Genomic DNA, 20,125 nt, shown 5'->3' with positions numbered 1-20,125 from the left:
CTAAGGCAGTAAATTTTTCACATTGCGAATGTTACAATGAAAACAACCAAAGAGAAGTTACAGAAAGTATTGCTTATACATCATTTCCTTTTCTTCTCTCACTCTCTAAGTTTGTATTTGGATATCGCTTTCTGCCTGAGATTCTGTCAATCCAGCTTTACTTATTCATATTTTAGCATTCTGTAGGGAAATGCTATTGTTGCATATTGCATGTTTTTATTTTTATCTTCATTTTCCTCAATTTAAAATTAATTTGTTTGGAAACGCTAGTTACTTTCATATAAATAGTCATTGTTTTCCTGTTACGAACGTTGTATAGGTATCTTGGGGAACGAGGCATTGCTCCTGAGGCTTTTACTGCCTCGTTGGTTAAGGAGATGTCTCAGTTGGAAGAGACAAAGCCAGGTCCTGTGGCACGCTGTCTTCTGCCGCTCTTACAGAATGCTCCTCCAGTTCCACAGTTAAGGCCTACGACTAGTGTGAGTATTGGAAAATGTAATTGATAGTCTTTACCATATTTTTGTTGGTTTAATTATTTTTATAAATTGCTTATAAACCTGTCTAAACTTTAGAAGTCTTAGAAATGTTGTGATTTCCATCTCTTTCAGAAATGTGTTGTTTGTTTCTGGATCCAATTTTACCCCATTGTTTACTTGTCCATTTCCCTGTGCTTATTTCATTAATCAAATCTGTATGTCTGCAAGTATCAGTTCTGCTTGTATTCGCCACTTCCTCACAATTGGCTGAAAAGTACTGTTGGAAAAAAAAGTAAGGTTTATTGCAGTCAAATACATACATAAAATCTTCGATGACTAAACTGAATTTGGCTGATTATCCATTTCAGATAGAGTATGGGTAATTCTTGGCCCAAGGCTGTAACAGAATATGTCACCACTTATGGGAGGCTTTTATTAGAATGACTTTATCAGTTGAAAGTAGTACAGCCATGGAAGATTTTACTCAAGTATTTGACATCAATCAGCTTTATTGTTAATCAGTAATGTCCTAGATTATATTGTTGCACATTTAAGTTTATTTATTTATTTATTTATATGAATATAATAGAGGGAAACAATGCACGTGGGAAAACTCTTTGCCTTTACAAATGTCTGTTCGTGTCTGTGTATGTGCGGATGGATATGCGTGTGTGTGCGAGTGTATACCTGTCCTTTTTTCCCCCTAAGGTAAGTCTTTCCGCTCCCGGGATTGGAATGACTCCTTACCCTCTCCCTTAAAACCCACATCCTTTCGTCTTTCCCTCTCCTTCCCTCTTTCCTGATGAGGCAACAGTTTGTTGCGAAAGCTTGAATTTCGTGTGTATGTTTGTGTTTGTTTGTGTGTCTATCGATCTGCCAGCACTTTCGTTCGGTAAGTCACAACATCTGTATTTTTAGATCTATTTATTTATTTATTTTTTTGAGTGAAATTAATATGAATCTGAAGATTGTCAAATCTGCACAGGTTCAGATGACTACAGCGACCTTGGCATGTGAACCTGGAGGTGATGCAGACGCACCACTTAAGTTCACTGCTGGGCTCGTACTAGGTGTGCCTCTCGAAGCAGAGCTGCGGTACCTCCAGTCTCCCGAGCTGTTGCGTATCAAGGTACGCTATCCAGACCAGCAGACTCACCTGCTCGTCCCACCACGAGGAGATCTGCGGCCAGGGACGACTGCAGGCACCTCACGTTTGTTGACGCGTGCACTCGTGTCTCACCAGGTGTGGAGTGAGGCGTGTGCTTTGCACATAGGACTAGCTCTCGACCTCGCCGCTGTGGAGGGAGGAACTGCCGCTGCCACAGCAGCGCGACGTGCCCGTGCCCCTGCCGATGCTGACCCGTGTCTTCTAGACCTCTGCAAGCCTGTCAAGGTGTACGTTTCACCAAAACCGGTTAAGAGGGGCATCTAAAAGGCCTTTACAGTGCAAATATTCAGTGCTAGGCATTTGCAGAGAAATCTAGACTATGCCAAAATTTCTCCCTTCTGCAATATGAATGATATCAGTTGTCCTATTGCAGATTGAACACATTCCCAAGTTTTAGCTGTTATCTTATTACGTTTCATTGTGTGTTTTGTGTATGCACAATAAAATTTTTTACCATACAGTGCTGTTATTGTTTTATTTTCCTCTGAGTATCACGATTGCTTGTTCCATTTTCCCAGCAAATACTTTTAATATACCTGCCTCCATCATGAATGCTTGCAAGGCAGTTGACAGAAGTTGTGATTGCAGTTACAGTGTAAGCTATGGAGATGTGATATTCTGCTCATAGTGGGCTGCGTCTGATACGATATCGTGACTTTGCTAACTGTAGTCATTGTAAACAGTGTCCCTCTAGTAGCTAAGGTAGTTATTTGCAGTGTATGCTGTGGTTGACACACACTGCACTGTACCGAAAGTCGTGTGATGAAGTGTCCGATGCAGCATCTAGGGGAACCAGACAGACATTACACATGAGAGCAATGAAACCAGTATAATAGTGACTCCTATCTGTATTGCATCAACATTGGCAGTTAATCGATCTGTTATACTGTGGTATACTGTCACATTATTCTCACTGTAAACGTAATTGTGTGATGATGAATCCTGCAAATATAGTGAGCATGATTGTTAGCCATTACAAACACAAAAGAAGATCCGCAGAAATTACAGTAAAGGAGAGAAATGCAACTGTAAAAGCTGAAGCAGTGGCAACCAGTCACAATAATATACATCACAAAAATACAATAGACTATATTGAAGAATGTGAATACATAGAAGACTTGTGCGATAGTGAAAAACTTATGGACGATCCAGAACCTGATAGTGACAAAGAGTTGTTATGAAGCCAGTTATCTGCCAAGCTGACTGAAGAGGAAGAAGTGGCATAATATATATTTTCAGAAGGTTTACCACACATATGACAGTCTACATCCTCATCATCTGTTGACACACGGGGGACATGACATTCACTTGATGAATCTGGTTCTAGGTCCTTCTTTGAAGGTGTTCTATTACGAGATCTTGATTTTTAGGTTTAGGAGTTCTCGTTTTATTTCCAGCTGCAGTTTTTCCCATATGCAGCTTCCATTTTGTTCCTTGTTTTGCAATCTTTACCGTTACCGATGTGGGAGGATTAGGCCCATTAAGTTTGCCATTTGACTCCAGAACATTAATTTTGTGTAGAGAGTCAATTACGAGAAATGGTGAACCTCGTAGTGTGCAGGTAGTTGCGGGCTAACAATTTTGATAGGCCTAAACCTATCATTTGGACTAACAACAGATGGCTCAGAGAATTCACTTGGACCAGGGATTTCTAGCCTAGAAGTGCCATTAAGGCCTCTTGTGTTGACTCTGCCACTCTGACTTGGTTTTGAGTTTCCTGCTAGTGACTCAGGTAATCCACATTGCTGAATATCTCTGCAGGCTTATGCAAAAAGAGAAGCTTTTACTTGGTGAAGTCGGGTGGAAGACAAACTATTGAAATTTCATTTGCACAAACTTAGTTGATGATTATATTATGAGTATGTGTATAGTGTCGATTTGGAATTCGCAGAAGTGGCTTGTCGTTTGTAGGCTTTTTGGTGTTAATAAAGTGCTTAAGCAGTTTGATAAAAAGAGTGCCTTTGACCCATCTGAACTCTGAGCAGGAAGCACTTGAGCCAGGAGATGCACCATTGAGTAGCTCATGCTCACACCATTATTGAGGGAAGATTAGCATTGGTGGAACATATTGCCCACCACCTGACATGCTGGTGATTACAGTGATTGTTGCTCCACGTCCTGCAGAAGCAAGCTTTTGTACTTGCTCTTTGCCCCTGGCTGCAATGACTCTTCTAGACTTACTGTTTGATAACAAAAATTCCAGTCTTGTCTATGTTTAACAGTCTCATTGCATCATAATTAATTCTATTAAGTTCTGCTTTTAAAATTAATACAAACGTGTCCACGTTTCCCCTTTGTAAACCTCTGAAATTGGGCCATATACAGGTTTTCTGCCCTTCTCATGCGAAATTTGAGATGCCTTTTTAGAAAAAAATTCTTCCACTTTCAGTCAGATTTTTGTGTTGCCATACAAAATTGATTTGTTTAATTGTGTGCCACATAACTGAAAAGCCATCCTTGTCACACCTCCAGAAGTACTGCTTCAGGTTTCCAGTCTTTGTTTTCCCATCTGAAATAAGCATAAAAAATGAATAAATTAGATCATTTCCGAACAAAAACAGTCTTGGTTGTGAAATTATTTAATGTCAATAATGCATTTTACCCTTTTGGGGGATCATCAGATTGTCTATGAAAATAAGAAATCAATCAATTAGATACAAATGGAGGAAAAGGGCATGGTTCTATCTTGTATGGCTACGCAGACAATGTGAACTAAAAGCATTAAAAACTCACATAAAAGTAGCTGGATACGTGACCCATCACTCATGGAACCACATATAATGTAATGTAAAAACCAAAGTAACTTGATATATAATCCATCTGTCATGAAACATCTAAACCATGCAATGGACCTAGTGAAAGGAGAGAAACAACCAGAATAACACCGAGAAAGTGGAAAAATTTTGCACAGTTATCAAATGTTACCTTGAGCACACCAGCCAATTCCACCGTGGCAGTGCAAGATACGGCCACGCTGTACAAGCTGTACATGGCACAATGTCTATATTGGCATGCACACAAATATTACTATGACAAATTGAGATACAGGTGCCACGTATGGTGTGGCAAGAAGTACCCTGGTGGCACACATGACTAGCTTAAGGCACATTTTTGAAAAATTAAAGTTCGTAAAACTAGTAATTAAAATGCGTATAAGCAAACCAATACAGACACATAAAAGCCAAAAAATAAATAAAAGTACCCCCCCCCCCATATAAAGCACTTAAGATTAGGTAAAATGATTACATGAAAAACAGCGAAACCAAATGTGTTTTTAAAACTCCATCACACAGAGTAAAACAGCTAAATTTTGGAGTACATTCATAGTGTATGCATTCTGAATCGATAAAACTTAAGGACACCAGGATTGGGGGCAGTCTTAAGCATTGCAAACAAGAGACAAAAATATTCTTAGTTGTTAAAATAGTTCCCCCAACTTCCCACTGAAAAACCAACAAATTGAGAGTGATGCTGTCAACATAAAATAATCATTGCAGCAAAATTCGGTATACTGGTAACATTGTATCATAACTGATTACTTGTAATCAGTTCACCATTCAGCACCCTGTCTTTGTCAACATGGAGATCTTTAACAATTTCCAGCTCCTCTAGTAGATTCAACTTCTTCCCCTTCCAAGCAAGGTGCAGTATCCTCAGGTTTTCTATTGTGGGGGACTGGTGCCCGCTGGACTTTCGATGCTCAGAAAATGTGGAATTTTGTTTAATCTGACTTTTCTCAGTTAAAAAGTGCTCCCTGAAGCTGGTCTTGAACCTTTTGCCAGTCTTATAAAAACATCATCTTATATGACTTCTGAAGTGCTACACTCCAATTTATATACGCTCAATCCTGCATACTTATCTGTCTGGGGCAGTCATTGTGAATATAATTATACTGAGACTACTATATCAGTAGTTTAAACAACACATATATCCTGGTTTTTAAAGAAATTAGCTAAATCGTAAAAGAGGTTCCCTACAAACAGGATCTTCACAGATTCGGACCTCGAAAACTATGAGACGGGAAGACCCCTATGCTCTGTTACTGATGATTTTTTTTTTTTTTTTTTTTTTTTTTTTTTTTTTTTTGTATGTAGCTTATCAACAACTGCAGGACTGTAAGCATTGTTTACAGCAATGCATTTCAAATTTGCCAACTCTGTTTCTATTGGAGATTGGCTGAGAGGTATCTCAGTACAGCAGTGCACCATAGATTTGAAAAAAAAATGTAACTTGTATTGATGAGGGTGAAACTGGATTATAAAATCACTAGTCATCGGTTTACAATAGGTGTCAAACCGAATAGTTCCCTCAACAAGCTGAAGTTGTAGGTCTAAAATAGTTAAGTGCCCTTTTGTGCTTCATCGCTTCATGAGTGAACATCATCTTTTCGTATAAGGCACTAAATTCCTCAACTAGAAACGTAATGTTAGAAATAGGGCCGTTGAAGATGATAGTTGTTGTTGTGGTATTCAGTCCTGAGACTGGTTTGATGCAGCTCTCCATGCTACTCTATCCTGTGCAAGCTTCGTCACCTCCCAGTACCTACTGCAACCTACATCCTTTTGAATCTGCTTAGTGTATTCATCTCTTGGTGTCCCTCTACGATTTTTACCCTCCACACTGCCCTCCACTACTAACTTGGTGATCCCTTGATGCCTCAGAACATGTCCAACCAACTGATCCCTTCTTCTAGTCAAGCTGTGCCACAAACTTCTCTTTTCCCCAATCCTACTCAATACCTCCTCATTAGTTATGTGATCTACCCATCTAATCTTCAGCATTCTTCTGTAGCACCACATTTCAAAAGCTTCTATTCTCTTCTTGTCCAAACTAGTTATTGTCCATGTTTCACTTCCATACATGGCTATGCTCCATACAAATACTTTCAGAAACAACTTAATGACACTTAAATCTATACTCGATGTTAACACATTTCTCTTCTTCAGAAACGCTTTCCTTGCCATTGACTGTCTACATTTTATATCCTCTCTACTTCGACCATCATCAGTTATCTTGCTCCCCAAATAGCAAAACTCCTTTACTGCTTTAAGTGTGTCATTTCCTGATCTAATTCCCTCAGCATCACCCGACTTAATTCGACAACATTCCATTATCCTAGTTTTGCTTTTGTTGATGTTCATCTTATACCCTCCTTTCATGACACTGTCCATTCCGTTCAACTGCTCTTCCAAGTCCTTTGCTGTCTCCGACAGAATTACAATGTCATCGGCGAACCTCAACTTTCTTATTTCTTCTCCATGAATTTTAATACCTACTCCGAAATTTTCTTTTGTTTCCTTCGCTGCTTGCTCAATATACAGATTGAATAACATCGGGGATAGGCTACAACCCTGACTCACTCCCTTCCCAACCACTGCTTCCCTTTCATGTCCCTCGACTCTTATAACTGCCATCTGGTTCCTGTACAAATTGTAAATAGCCTTTCGCTCCCTTTATTTTATCCCTGCCACCTTCAGAATTTGAAAGAGAGTATTCCAGTCAACATTGTCAAAAGCTTTCTCTAAGTCTACAAATGCTAGAAACATAGGTTTGCCTTTCCTTAATCTAGCTTCTAAGATAAGTTGTAGGGTCAGTATAGCCTCACGTGTTCCAATATTTCTACGGAATCCAAACTGATCTTCCCCGAGGTCAGCTTCTACCAGTTTTTCCATTTGTCTGTAGACAATTCGCGTTAGTATTTTGCATCCGTGACTTATTAAACTGAAAGTTTGGTAATTTTCACATCTGTCAGCACCTGCTTTCTTTGGGATCGGAATTATTATATTCTTCTTGAAGTCTGAGGGTATTTTGCCTGTCTCATACATCTTGCTCACCAGATGGTAGAGTTTTGTCAGGACTGGCTCTCCCAAGGCCGTCAGTAGTTCTAATGGAATGTTGTCTACTCTCGGGGCCTTGTTTCGACTCAGGTCTGTCAGTGCTCTGGCAAACTCTTCACACAGTATTGTATCTCCCATTTCATCTTCATCTACATCCTCTTCCATTTCCATAATATTGTCCTCAAGTACATTGTCCTTGTATAGGCCCTCTACATGCTCCCTCCACCTTTCTGCTTTCCCTTCTTTGCTTAGAAATGGGTTTCCATCTGAGCTCTTGATATTCATACAAGTGGTTCTCTTCTCTCCAAAGGTCTCTTTAATTTTCCTGTAGGCAGTATCTATCTTACCCCTAGTGAGATAACCCTCTACATCCTTACATTTGTCCTCTAGCCATCCCTGCTTAGCCATTTTGCACTTCCTGTCGATCTCATTTTTGAGACGTTTGTATTCCTTTTTGCCTGCTTCATTTACTGCATTTTTATATTTTCTCCTTTCATCAATTAAATTCAGTATTTCTTCTGTTACCCAAGGATTTGTACTAGCCCTCGTCTTTTTACCTACTAGGTCCTCTGCTGAATTTACTACTTCATCTCTCAAAGCTACCCATTCTTCTTCTACTGTATTTCTTTCCCCCATTGCTGTCAATTGTTCCCTTATGCCCTCCCTGAAACTCTGTACAACCTCTGGTTCTTTCAGTTTATCCAGGTCCCATCTCCTTAAATTCCCACTTTTTTGCAGTTTCTTTAGTTTTCATCTACAATTCATAACCAATAGATTGTGATCAGAGTCCACATCTGCCCCTGGAAATGTCTTACAAATTAAAATCTGGTTCCTAAATCTCTGTCTTACCATTATGTAAGCTACCTGAAACCTGTCAGTATCTCCAGGCTTCTTCCATGTATACAACCTTCTTTTATGACTCTTGAACCAAGTGTTAGCTATGATTTAAGTTGTGCTCTGTGCAAAATTCTATCAGGCGGCTTCCTCTTTCATTTCTTAGCCCCAATCCATATTCACCTAGCTACTACGTTTCCTTCTCTCCCTTTTCCTACTACCGAATTCCAGTCACCCATGACTATTAAATTTTCGTCTCCCTTCACTATCTGAATAATTTCTTTTATTTCATCATACATTTCTTCAATTTCTTCGTCATCTGCAGAGCTAGTTGGCATATAAACTTGTACTACTGTAGTAGTCTATCTTGGCCGCAATAATGCGTTCACTATGCTGTTTGTAGTAACTTACCCGCATTCCTAGTTTTTTATTCATTATTAAACCTACTCCTGCATTACCCCTATTTGATTTTATATTTATAACCTTGTATTCACCTGACCAAAAGTCTTGTTCCTCCTGCCGCCGAACTTCACTCATTCCCACTGTATCTAACTTCAAACTATCCATTTCCCTTTTTAAATTTTCTAACCTACCTGCCCGATTACTGGATCACATTCCACGCTCCGATCCGTAGAACACCAGTTTTCTTTCTCCTGATAATGACGTCCTCTTGAGTAGTCCCCAACTGGAGATCTGAATGGGGGACTATTTTACCTCCGGAATATTTTACCCAAGAGGAGGCCATCATCATTTAATCATACCCTCGGGAGAAATTATGACCGTAGTTTCCCCTTGCTTTCAGCCGTTTGCAGTACCAGCACAGCAAGGCTGTTTTGGTTAGTGTTACAAGGCCAGATCAGTCAATCATCCAGACTGTTGCCCCTGCAACTACTGAAAAGGCTGCTGCCGCTCTTCCGGAACCACACGTTTGTCTGGCCTCTCAACAGATACCCCTCCATTGTGGTTGCACACGGCCGCCTGTACTAGAGGCCGGAGGACTGAAATGTGGCAACGTTACGTTAAGGCCTACCGCATGGCTGTGACTATAAGGTAGCGAACAGAAGTAGTTGTTTACATACTTTAAAGGTGTCTGTTTTATCCGAAATTACAGTGTAATTACGCTATACTGGACTTATAGCAAGTAGTCGTGGCTACAGTTGAAGATATAACACAATGTAAGTGTACAATTCTGTGAAGTTCGTAGTGTTTTTACATGTATATGTGCAAGTGTGCTACGTGGACGACTTTCGTCTACACAATTGCAAGAAAAGTTCTACTATGTTCTAGATACAATTTGAAAATAAAGTTTTGAATTCATAAGTTTAGTATCAGAATCTTCTCCTAAGTGATTTTGTGTTAATATTATGAATATTTCTACACATTTGATTCTGTTTGTAGACTTCTGTTTCGTGATATCCAAGCAGTAGAAAAAAACCAGTCCACTCAAATTCTCATTTGCTATTTTTACATAATAGTATTTTGATTTAAGATGTTAGCAATTAATGCATCATTCTATTTGCAAATGCCAGAAAAATGTTGTGTTCCTGGTTGCAACAGCAACTACAAATCCAGCAAGGAAGAGGGTTACATCTCAGTGTTCAGATTCCCTACTGAAGAGGAAAACAGAAAACGGTGGACAAGAAATATCCCCAGAAAGGACTGGACTCCATCAAATAGAAGTGTCATTTGCATTAAACATTTTGAAGAATGTGATGTATCAAGAGTGGAGATTTACAAGGACTCTGATGGGAACTGTCACGAGTTTCCTCGTCAAAGGCCATTGCTTTTACCAGAAGCTGTGCCAAAAATACTCCCTGCGTTACCATCGTATTTAAATAAGGTGCAGCCTCCAAGAAGGTGTGACCCAGAAATAAGAAGGAAGCGTGCACGCCATGAAGAGGAGGAGAAGAATGAAGCCATGCTAAATGAGGACATTATTGCAAATTTTCAATGTTTGTGTGCTGAGTACCAGGATAGAATAAACAGTGTAGGAAAGTGGAGTGTTAGTGTTAAAGAGAATAAGCTATTCTTTTATACTATAGATTTTTCTGAAGACATTCCTCAGGTCAAAGCGAGTATGGAAATTAATGACAAACTCATTTCAAGTGTGTGTGTGAATGGTTTCATTCTGTCACATGAGCAGCTCAGCTGGATTTTACCTTCCTCACTTAGAGTAACCAGATGGTCACAAATTGAAAATATTTTGAGTAGAGTTATCAACTGTGATAGCTACACACCCACCTTTAGTTCTCTTTTAAATGAATTAAAGCATATTGTAAAGAAACTTACTCTGCATTCAGAAGCTAATCCAAATTGCTGTGCCACACTCTTGTTTCTGTTGGAACAGATAGATTTGTTAGCAATGAAGAAGCGGACATATTTGGTTGATATGATGATGCATGCATTTATCATCTACAACCAATCTCCAGCATGCTATGCAGCACTCCGGTCAAGTGGATTGCTTACCTTACCACATGTGAAACACATTCAGCAGCTTTCATCTTCACTGAAGATTTGTCCAACCAATAAATCACAAAATGCCCATTTTCTTAAAATTGTTGTGGATAAATTAGATGAGAGAGAAAAATTTGTAATTCTGCAAGTGGATGAAATTTATGTTAAGCCATGTATTCAGTTTAAAGGGGGGAAACTCCGTGGATATGCAGAAAATAATGCCCCATCTGAGGCAAGAACTGTGCTTGCCTTTCTCACATCATCTTCATATGGCAGTTTCAAAGAAGTTGTTCATTTGGTCAGGCTCAGATCTCCATAAATTAACACTTAATGTGTTGCAGTTTCTTTCCTCATGTGGTCTGACTGTTGTTGTTATTATATCTGATAACAACGGAATTAATAGGAATATGTTTTCACTATTGGTAAAAAATTCCAGCAGTCCATATTCCTTTCTGTCACGTGGTTCCCCTGTATTTGTAATGTTTGACACAGTTCATTTGTTAAAAAGTATTAGGAACAACTGGTTGAACCAGAGGGACACTGACAGAACATTTAAATTTCCCCATTTTGACTCAACATCCAATGATCTGCTAATGGCAAAATTTTCAGATATTGAGAACCTATACAAAAAGGAACTCGACCAGCTTTTGAAATTAGCTCCTCGGTTGACTCACAAGTCAGTGTATCCCAGTAGCTTAGAAAGACAAAATGTCAGTCTTGTCTGAAATATTTTTAATGAGACAACACTTGCAGGCTTAAAAGCTGAATATGGTGAAATTTCAGGAACTGTACACTTTGTTGAAATCATTCTCCGTTGGTGGAATATTATTAATGTTAAGAACTGTACAAAGGGAATTCACAAACAAAATGAATTGTGTCTGCCTTTCACTAGTGCTTCTGATGACAGGCTTGAATTTCTTGACAAATTTTTGGCTTGGTTAGAGAGATGGAGGGCTTTGGACACTACCAGTTGTCTGACCACAGACACACATCAGGCACTGTATCAGAGTACTTCTGTTATGTCAGAAGTTGTTGAATATTCTTTCAGTGGTGTAGGTGTGCAGTATCTTCTCATGGGAAAACTACAAACTGATAATTTGGAATCAAGGTTTAGTAGGTATCGTCAATTATCGGGTGGAAACTATAACGTTTCTGTAACCCAGGTATTTGAATCTGAAAAGAAGTTGCGTATAATGAGTGTTTTGGGAATAAAGTCTGCAAAATATGGCCCAGTAAAATTTTTTCCAGAAATAATGAATGACATAAGCATCTCAGATGTAATGTCTACAGATGTTGACGTGAATCCGTTTGTTAGTGTTTTGAACTACATAGGCAATGAAACTGTTGATGTACACCAATCTGTGCTTCTGTATGTTTGTGGTTATGCAGCACACAAAACAACACAATTGCTCAGTTGTACAACATGCACTGATTTTGTTTTAGGCACACATACCACAGATAAATATTTTGATAACCTTGTCTGAAGTGGATTGACTGTGCCATCAGATATTGTTGTGGAACTTGGCACTTTTGTATATACAGTTATGCAGCTTTTAATATCTGAAGAGTATGAAACAAAATTCCTCACTTGTCAAAATCAAAAGCAGTTACTACTCAATCTGGTTGGCCAAGGAGTTAAATCACATGTTTCTCTGCAAATATTTGTAACAGATTCATGTCTCTGTGGAAGGCCACTTACTGATATCTACAAAAAGCTGGTTTCCATTATGTGTAACATATTGTTAAATAATTATACCAAACTCCAAAATGATCATTTAATATGTTCCAAGAAGGAGGGAGTTAATAGAAAATTAAAAACATTACATAACTTTTGACACAAAATTATGAAATTTCTTTCTTACCCATAACCTCAGTCCTTAAATACTCCGATTAGTACTGGCAAGGAGGAGGTGGCCACTATGAAATAAACTTTAATGCACTGATAAATTTCAGTCATGCTTCTTATGCAAATCCTACAGCAAGGTCCCCAGTTCATTCTGACTCAGAAAGATGTGTGAAAGTATTTAAATAGATTGTGTATCACCTGTGATTTTAAAAGAAATCTAACATACCAATGAACAATACACAAAAAACGTTCGTTAAAAATTATTATTATTATGCCACCCTCATATATAAAGGTGTGAAAGATATGTTGCAGCTGTCAGAAACCTTTATATTAGTTTGTCATTTATATAGGAAGGAACATGACAATACATTTCAAATAACAGACTGAAATAATTGCAAGTCTGCAAATAATGTTACTAGGCACCTCACAAAATTGTTTGCTGAACTTGTATCTCCAAATCTCGGGTAAGAAACGTCATAATATACTGCTATGAAGCACATGTGAGTTATTTAAAAGTTCATCGTTGCAAGGAAACGAGAATAAAATGCGTAATTCCGACATAAAGTCGGCGTAATACTGCGAGAAATTAGCTTTTCTAGGTTACTGTGTTATTTATAGGGACCAAATCTACAAAAAAAGAAAGTGATTGCGTATTTATATCTGACACGTCGTCTGCAATCGGCGAAATCTAAGCTTCAGTCTGGGCCTAGCTGGTCACGCTAGCCGGCCTACTGACGTCACAGGCTACGACGTTGTCAGCTTGACGACTCCGGCCTCTAATACAGGGGGCCGTGGGTTGCACCTACGGTACGGCTATCTGTATCGCTGAGGCACGCTAGCCTCCCCACCAACGGCAAGGTCCAGTAATAATAATAATGTCATCTACATATTGATGATAAAATAGTACCTGTTGAGAGAGAACATTGTTCTGTCTAAAATATTTAGATTCCAGATGATTAACAAAAATATCACTGCTAAATAATTGCCCATGGCCAGATCACCAGTCTGTTTGTGATGATAATGAGGTCCCTTACTCCTTGACAGAGTGTAGGGGACGTACTAGCCAAGGTCCTAGTGGAGGTGATTTGCCATTGCCTTCCTCTAACCGTAATGGGGATGAATGATTATGATGAGGACGACACAATAACACCCAGTCATCTTGAGGCAGGTGAAAATCCCTGACCCCACCGGGAATCGAACCCGGGACCCCGTGCTCGGGAAGCGAGAACGCTACCACGAGCTGTGGACTAGTCTGTTCGTAGCACTGACCATTAAAAGCGAAATAATTGTAGGACGTAAGTAGCCTAAGTAAGATAATCGACTCTGCTATTTTGTCTGAGCTCAGACGCCGATGTCTGAGGAGATTTTCTTTTGTAATGAGGACCGTTTCATCCAGAGATACATTAGTATACAGATTTTTAATATCCAAGGAGAGCAAAGCAGAGTCAAGTGGGAAAGTCTTACCATCTAGAATTCGAACCAAAGCTTTTCTATTGGAGATTGAAAAATTTTCTTCATAGGCAAAATTTTTTGGTAATAACTGTAGCATGTATTTAGTGGCAGGTTCACCTGCGTTTCGTATGCCATTAATTATCAGACGTATCGGGAATCCAGGTTTACGAATCTTAATCTGTGCACAAAGGTCCAAGGCCTAGGATTCATCACTTTCATTTTTGGTACGAGATCAGGGCAAAAATTACTAGGACAACCAACCGTCTATACACGTCAACAGCATCCAGAACTCTCATCATATCATCCAAGACCTCTTTAGGCAAAATTTTTACAGTAGAAAAATAAGCATCAAACGCTAAAACATGAAGTCTATCTTTTTCTTTATCAACGGGCTTAATTTCATTACCAATAAGTGTCCTGGCGCATTTCGGTACAATCTTGCTAGGATACTGATTTTTACGTATTCTAAATGTTTATGAAGACACAGGGCATACGCTTCTCCTTATGAAAGGAGGCTGCCGCCACCTTGGTTGCCCAACATGGCAAATTCACGTAAATCTTTTTGAATTAGCTGCCATGATAGGAAGAAAAGTAAGAGCAAATAAAAAAGTCAATAAACAATCGAACATATGACAAAAGATTAAAAACAACAAAAAACGTTGAAATCAATTAACTGAGAATAATGATAGAGTCATTTTGATAAAGATTTAAAAATAAAAAAGAAATATTATTACTTGGCGAGATTTAAACCCACAACCTTCTACATCACAAACTTTAGCTGTACCACTGCACTACAAAAGTCCTTCGCAATGTGCTGTTATATTTATATACTGGTATCTATAGAACCAGCTACAACAGTCATTTGCTGCCTTCAAAAAGTTGTTTTACGCTATGTCGTATGAAATTTACCAACGGTAAGCTGATCTCAGTGTGATAATAACTGAATAAGTGAAGCCGAATCGCGTTTTGCGCAACAGAATCTAGCAGTCTTTGGCTAGTGGTGTGTACGAAATGTGCGTGTTTCATTACCATTGTTTTGTATGTGTGTCTGTGTTGTTTTGGATGTATTTATGATGTGTGATACAATGCGGAAAAGGGCCAGATCCAAACAAATAAAAAAAAAAAAAAACGCCTGACAAGGAATTGGAAGTGAGCTGACCATTTGTTGTGGCATTTTGGCAACGGCGGACAGTTCAGGCGTGACATTGAGCGCTCTGATTGGACTAAGGTGCCTGCAACATGTGAAGTATCAACCATCAAGTAATTTTAATCAGACTACAGATGTCAGCGATACTGCTGCCAACTGACTAACGCTGTTAGTATTCCCTACAGTCACCAACAGCTTGCAGCACTTCATTGGTGAGAGAAGCCCAGAGATGAAAATAGGTGAAGGGGTGAATTATGGTACCTGACCCTACTATTTGCGATTCGGGAATTCTGTTAGATAAAAACAACAGAGAGATCGCATCAAAAAACACTTTTCCAGTTTCAAGCATTAAAAGAACAAGATTCTTCAAACAAACAAATCGGGGCCACCTCTATTACGTAATGCATTTGAACAGTGTTCTTCAAAAAGCCAAAATTTGAAGGAACTCAACATCGATTAGTGTGCAGTTCTTGCAGAAGCAGGAATTTCACTCAGCAAGGTGAACCATCTAGTCTTCAAGGGATTTCATCAAAAGTAGGCAAAGGTGTCAATGCTCAATTTGAGTGCTTTAAAAAAAGTTACATGGAGCCCGTTTACCAAGCAACTATACAAAGAATAAAGGAGAAAGTGTCTGACTGCGATGTGAGAATCATTCTTAATGAAACTGTAGACTCATTGGAACGATACGTTTTGAACATTTTAATTTTTCCTTAACAGGAGATTAAGTTAAGCCCATGTCGTTAAAAATGTATGAGATGCAGGAAACCAATGCCAGTACCCTGAAGATTCTACTGAAAGCTCCGAGTGGCGTTGTTGCCTACAGGGAAATAACTGGCCTGTCCCTTCCAAATTTAGTGTGCTGCTATTGTGAATGAGAATTTTGAAAACATGAAAGAGTTCGTGCTTTCTTTGGATCCAGTTGACGCAGGTGCAATTTCCAAGGCACAGCAACTTCTGTTACTGAAGAAAATACATAGTTTACACACTCGAGGCATATTAAGGGGAGGTTTACTATCTTTTGGTTCAATAAATCGATTTTTTTTTAAAAAAATGCATTTTTGGATCCATAAAAATGTTTAGAATCCAACCCCCAAACGGTTTTTCCGAATACGGAACGGAAATGTTTGTTATTCGCGGTTGAACAAAAAAATTCACCTGCCTGAAATCGGCCTTTTTGACGCACCAGTTTTTTTCTTTCGGAGGACGAGTTATTTTACCGGTGCTTGGGAGGAAACACACAAAATTCAAATGAAAGTATGAACGCGTGTGTTTGGAAGTTAGCCCCCAAGCATTTGCATTCTGGTGCGAAGACTGTGGAGATTGCGACTTCCCTGGCAGTGAGCAGCTTCAACGAAGGGTATTCAGCAATTCTGAAGACCCTGACAACGATGGACGTCACCCTAAGTCTCTATTCGACCCAGTTCGCCAAGCATTCGGACGACCACCGGATTCAAGCGGCCGAAAACCGATCGTCATCGGCCGTACGAGCGGCTCTGGGGCAGCGCAGGATGGCCCAGATCTAGCAGAACGCCCTCTACGAGGAAGAGGAAGGACTAGTTTATGGTCCTCTTTGAACTGTGCATGTACACTGCGAGCTGTGTGATACATTGCATTATCCTGCTGGTAGATACCACCGTGCTGAGGATAAAACAAACTGCATGTAGCGGTGGACATGGTCTCCAAGTATAGATACGTACTTGTGTTGATCCTTTATGCCTTCCAGAGTGACAAGATCGCCCAGCAAATGCCACGAAAACAGTCCCCAGATCATAACGCTCCTTCTTCCAGCCTGGATGTGTATGATGATTGTTGCAGGACCATACAGACCAATGGCAATCTGTCCAATGGAGCATAAGACGTGACATCTAAAAAGGCCACCTGTAGCCACGCAGTGGACGTTCAGTTGTGGTATTGGCGTGCAAATCAAAGCCTTAGTCGCAGGTGAACAGCAGTCAGTATGGGTGCATGAACTAGGCGCCTACTGTGGAGGCCTATGGGCGGAAACGTTTTCTGAACGGCCGTTGAGGAGGCACTGTTGGTATGCCTTTAGCTCATCTGGGCGATGAGATGCTCAACGGTTGCACGTCTACTCGCCAGTACACACCTTCTCAGCCGACGTTCACTCCCGTCATATGGCCCATGGTGCTCCATAGCCCCCTCAGCTTGGATAGCGCCTTGTTGCCATGCATAGTATACTTCAACCAAGGCGGCACGCGAGCAGTTTACAAACTTAGCTCTTTCGGAAGTGCTTCCACCCTTGGCCCGAATGCCAATGAACATGCCATTGTGCGACAACGACTGCACTGTTTTCCGCGTCCCTCCACTGCTAGTGCTGCCACTGCTACTTGTGAGTGCTCATCGCACGTTGACGCCGAACATAAATGGTCACATAGTGTCCATAGTTACAAGTACAAGGTGTATAACTTTGCTTGCACCTTTTTTCCCTAACATTTGAGGCTTTAATGAAACAAATTGGTTACACATATATCATTCAAAGTATTTTACACCGCTGGACACTACTTTCTCCCAACTTTCGGTCAGTGTACGATTCCCGCGTCGAAAATATTGTTCATCTTTTGAAGCGGTACACGAATCGATCCAATTTGTGACTTCTTCATGAGATCGGAAGTGTTGGTCAGCCAGGCCATGCGCCATTGATCTAAACAGGTGATAGTCAGAGGGAGCAATGTCTGGAGAATACGGCGGGTGGCGTAGGACTTCCCATTTTAACGTTTCCCAGTACGTTTTGACCTCTTTTGCAACGTGGGGTCTAGCGTTACCATGCTGTAAAAGCATGTATCGTTCAAATGGTTCAAATGGCTCTGAGCACTATGAGACTTAACATCTGAGGTCATCAGTCCCCTAGAACTTAGAACTACTTAAACCTAACTAACCTAAGGACATCACACACATCCATGCCCAAGGCAGGATTCGAACCTGCGACCGTAGCGGTCGCGCGGTTCCAGACTGAAAAGCCTAGAACCGCTCGGCCACCAGGGCCGGCGCATGTATCGTGCCTCTCGCTGTATTGCGGCCGTTTGTCTTTTAACGCTCTGTTCAAACGCATTAATCGCGTTCGATAACGAGCACCTGTGATTGTTTCACTTGGTTTTAACATGTCACAGTACACGAGGCCGAGCTGGTCCCACTAAATGCAGAGCATGATCTTGGAGCCGTAAATATTCGGTTTGGCCATCGACGTGGAACCGTGGCCGGAATATCCCCATGATTTTTTCCGCTTAGGGTTATCGCAATGAACCCATTTTTCGTCCCCGATCACAATCTGATGCAGAAATCCCTTCCGTTTTTGCCTCTGAAGCAAGTGTTCACAAACACACAAACTCTGTTCAACGTCTCTCTGTTTCAGCTCACACGGGACCCAATTCCTTCTTTCTGAATCATGCCCATAGCCTTGAGACGTTTTGAAATGGATTGCTGTGTCACTCTCACTAATTGTGCCAATTCTTCTTGAGTTTGACGCAAGTCTTCACTCATCAATGTTTCCAATTCTGCATCTTCGAAAACATTCTCTCTTCCACCACTATGCCAGTCTACGACGTTAAAATCACCGTTCTTGAAGCATTGAAACCACTCACGACACGTTCTTTCACTAATAGCGTCCTTACCATATGTACTTGAGAGCATTCGATAAGACTCAGCCGCTGTTTTCTTCATATCGAAACAAAACAGTAACACCTCCCACAAATGACGAAAATTAGGTTCGTAAACTGACATTTTCAATCAAGAACAACTCTATGATGCAGACACCAATTGACTAATGTTTGAATGAGGTTATGTCTGCGATCTGTTTCTTTCGACCGCTACTTACCGTTGTTGCCACCTATCGGCAATTTGGTGAAGACTGCCAATCTCGCTAGCGGGATGAAAGTAGAGCTCACCATCTGCAGCATCGTCGACAGGACTGACTGCGGACCTTTGGTACAGAGTCGAGTGGAGGGTCTGAATCAGAGGCTGAGACGGTTCTGCGACCGTGTGGGCTGCAGATTCCTCGACTTGCGCCATAGGGTGGTGGGGTTTCGGGTTCCGCTGGATAGGTCAGGAGTCCACAACACGCAACAAGCGGCTACACGGGTAGCAGGGGTTGTGTGGCGTGGGCTGGGCGGTTTTTTAGGTTAGATGGCCTTGGGCAAGTACAGAAAGGGCAACAGCCTCAACGGGTGCGGGGCAAAGTCAGGACATGCGGGGACCAAGCAGCAATCGGTATTGTAATTGTAAACTGTCGAAGCTGCGTTGGTAAAGTACCGGAACTTCAAGCGCTGATAGAAAGCACCGAAGCTGAAATCGTTATAGGTACAGAAAGCTGGCTGAAGCCAGAGATAAATTCTGCCGAAATTTTTACAAAGGTACAGACAGTGTTTAGAAAGGATAGATTGCATGCAACCGGTGGTGGAGTGTTCGTCGCTGTTAGTAGTAGCTTATCCTGTAGTGAAGCAGAAGTGGATAGTTCCTGTGAGTTATAATGGGTGGAGGTTACACTCAACAACCGAGCTAGGTTAATAATTGGCTCCTTTTACCGACCTCCCGACTCAGCAGCATTAGTGGCAGAACAACTGAGAGAAAATTTGGAATACATTTCACATAAATTTTCTCAGCATGTTATAGTCTTAGGTGGAGATTTCAATTTACCAGATATAGACTGGGACACTCAGATGTTTAGGACGGGTGGTAGGGACAGAGCATCGAGTGACATTATACTGAGTGTACTATCCGAAAATTACCTCGAGCAATTAAACAGAGAACCGACTCGTGGAGATAACATCTTGGACCTACTGATAACAAACAGACCCGAACTTTTCGATTCTGTATGTACAGAACAGGGAATCAGTGATCATAAGGCCGTTGCAGCATCCCTGAATATGGAAGTTAGTAGGAATATAAAAAAAGGGAGGA

The 20,125-nt window shown here is 40.6% G+C and overlaps 1 protein-coding gene across 1 annotated transcript in view; it reads left to right on the top strand.

The window, feature by feature from the left end:
* Positions 1–2,107, top strand: part of LOC124596391 (integrator complex subunit 4) — a 108,005-nt gene extending 105,898 nt beyond the window's left edge. The window contains exons 16-17 of the mRNA XM_047135516.1: positions 320–479; positions 1,462–2,107. Of these exons, the coding sequence (XP_046991472.1) occupies positions 320–479; positions 1,462–1,908 (607 nt within the window). The 3' untranslated portion in view covers positions 1,909–2,107. The remainder of the gene's footprint in view (positions 1–319; positions 480–1,461) is intronic.
* Positions 2,108–20,125: the final 18,018 nt, after the last annotated feature.

The sequence above is a fragment of the Schistocerca americana genome, chromosome 2 (assembly GCF_021461395.2).
Source record: "Schistocerca americana isolate TAMUIC-IGC-003095 chromosome 2, iqSchAmer2.1, whole genome shotgun sequence".
Classification (NCBI taxonomy): domain Eukaryota; kingdom Metazoa; phylum Arthropoda; class Insecta; order Orthoptera; family Acrididae; genus Schistocerca; species Schistocerca americana.
This window is presented reverse-complemented; position numbering and strand designations above follow the sequence as displayed.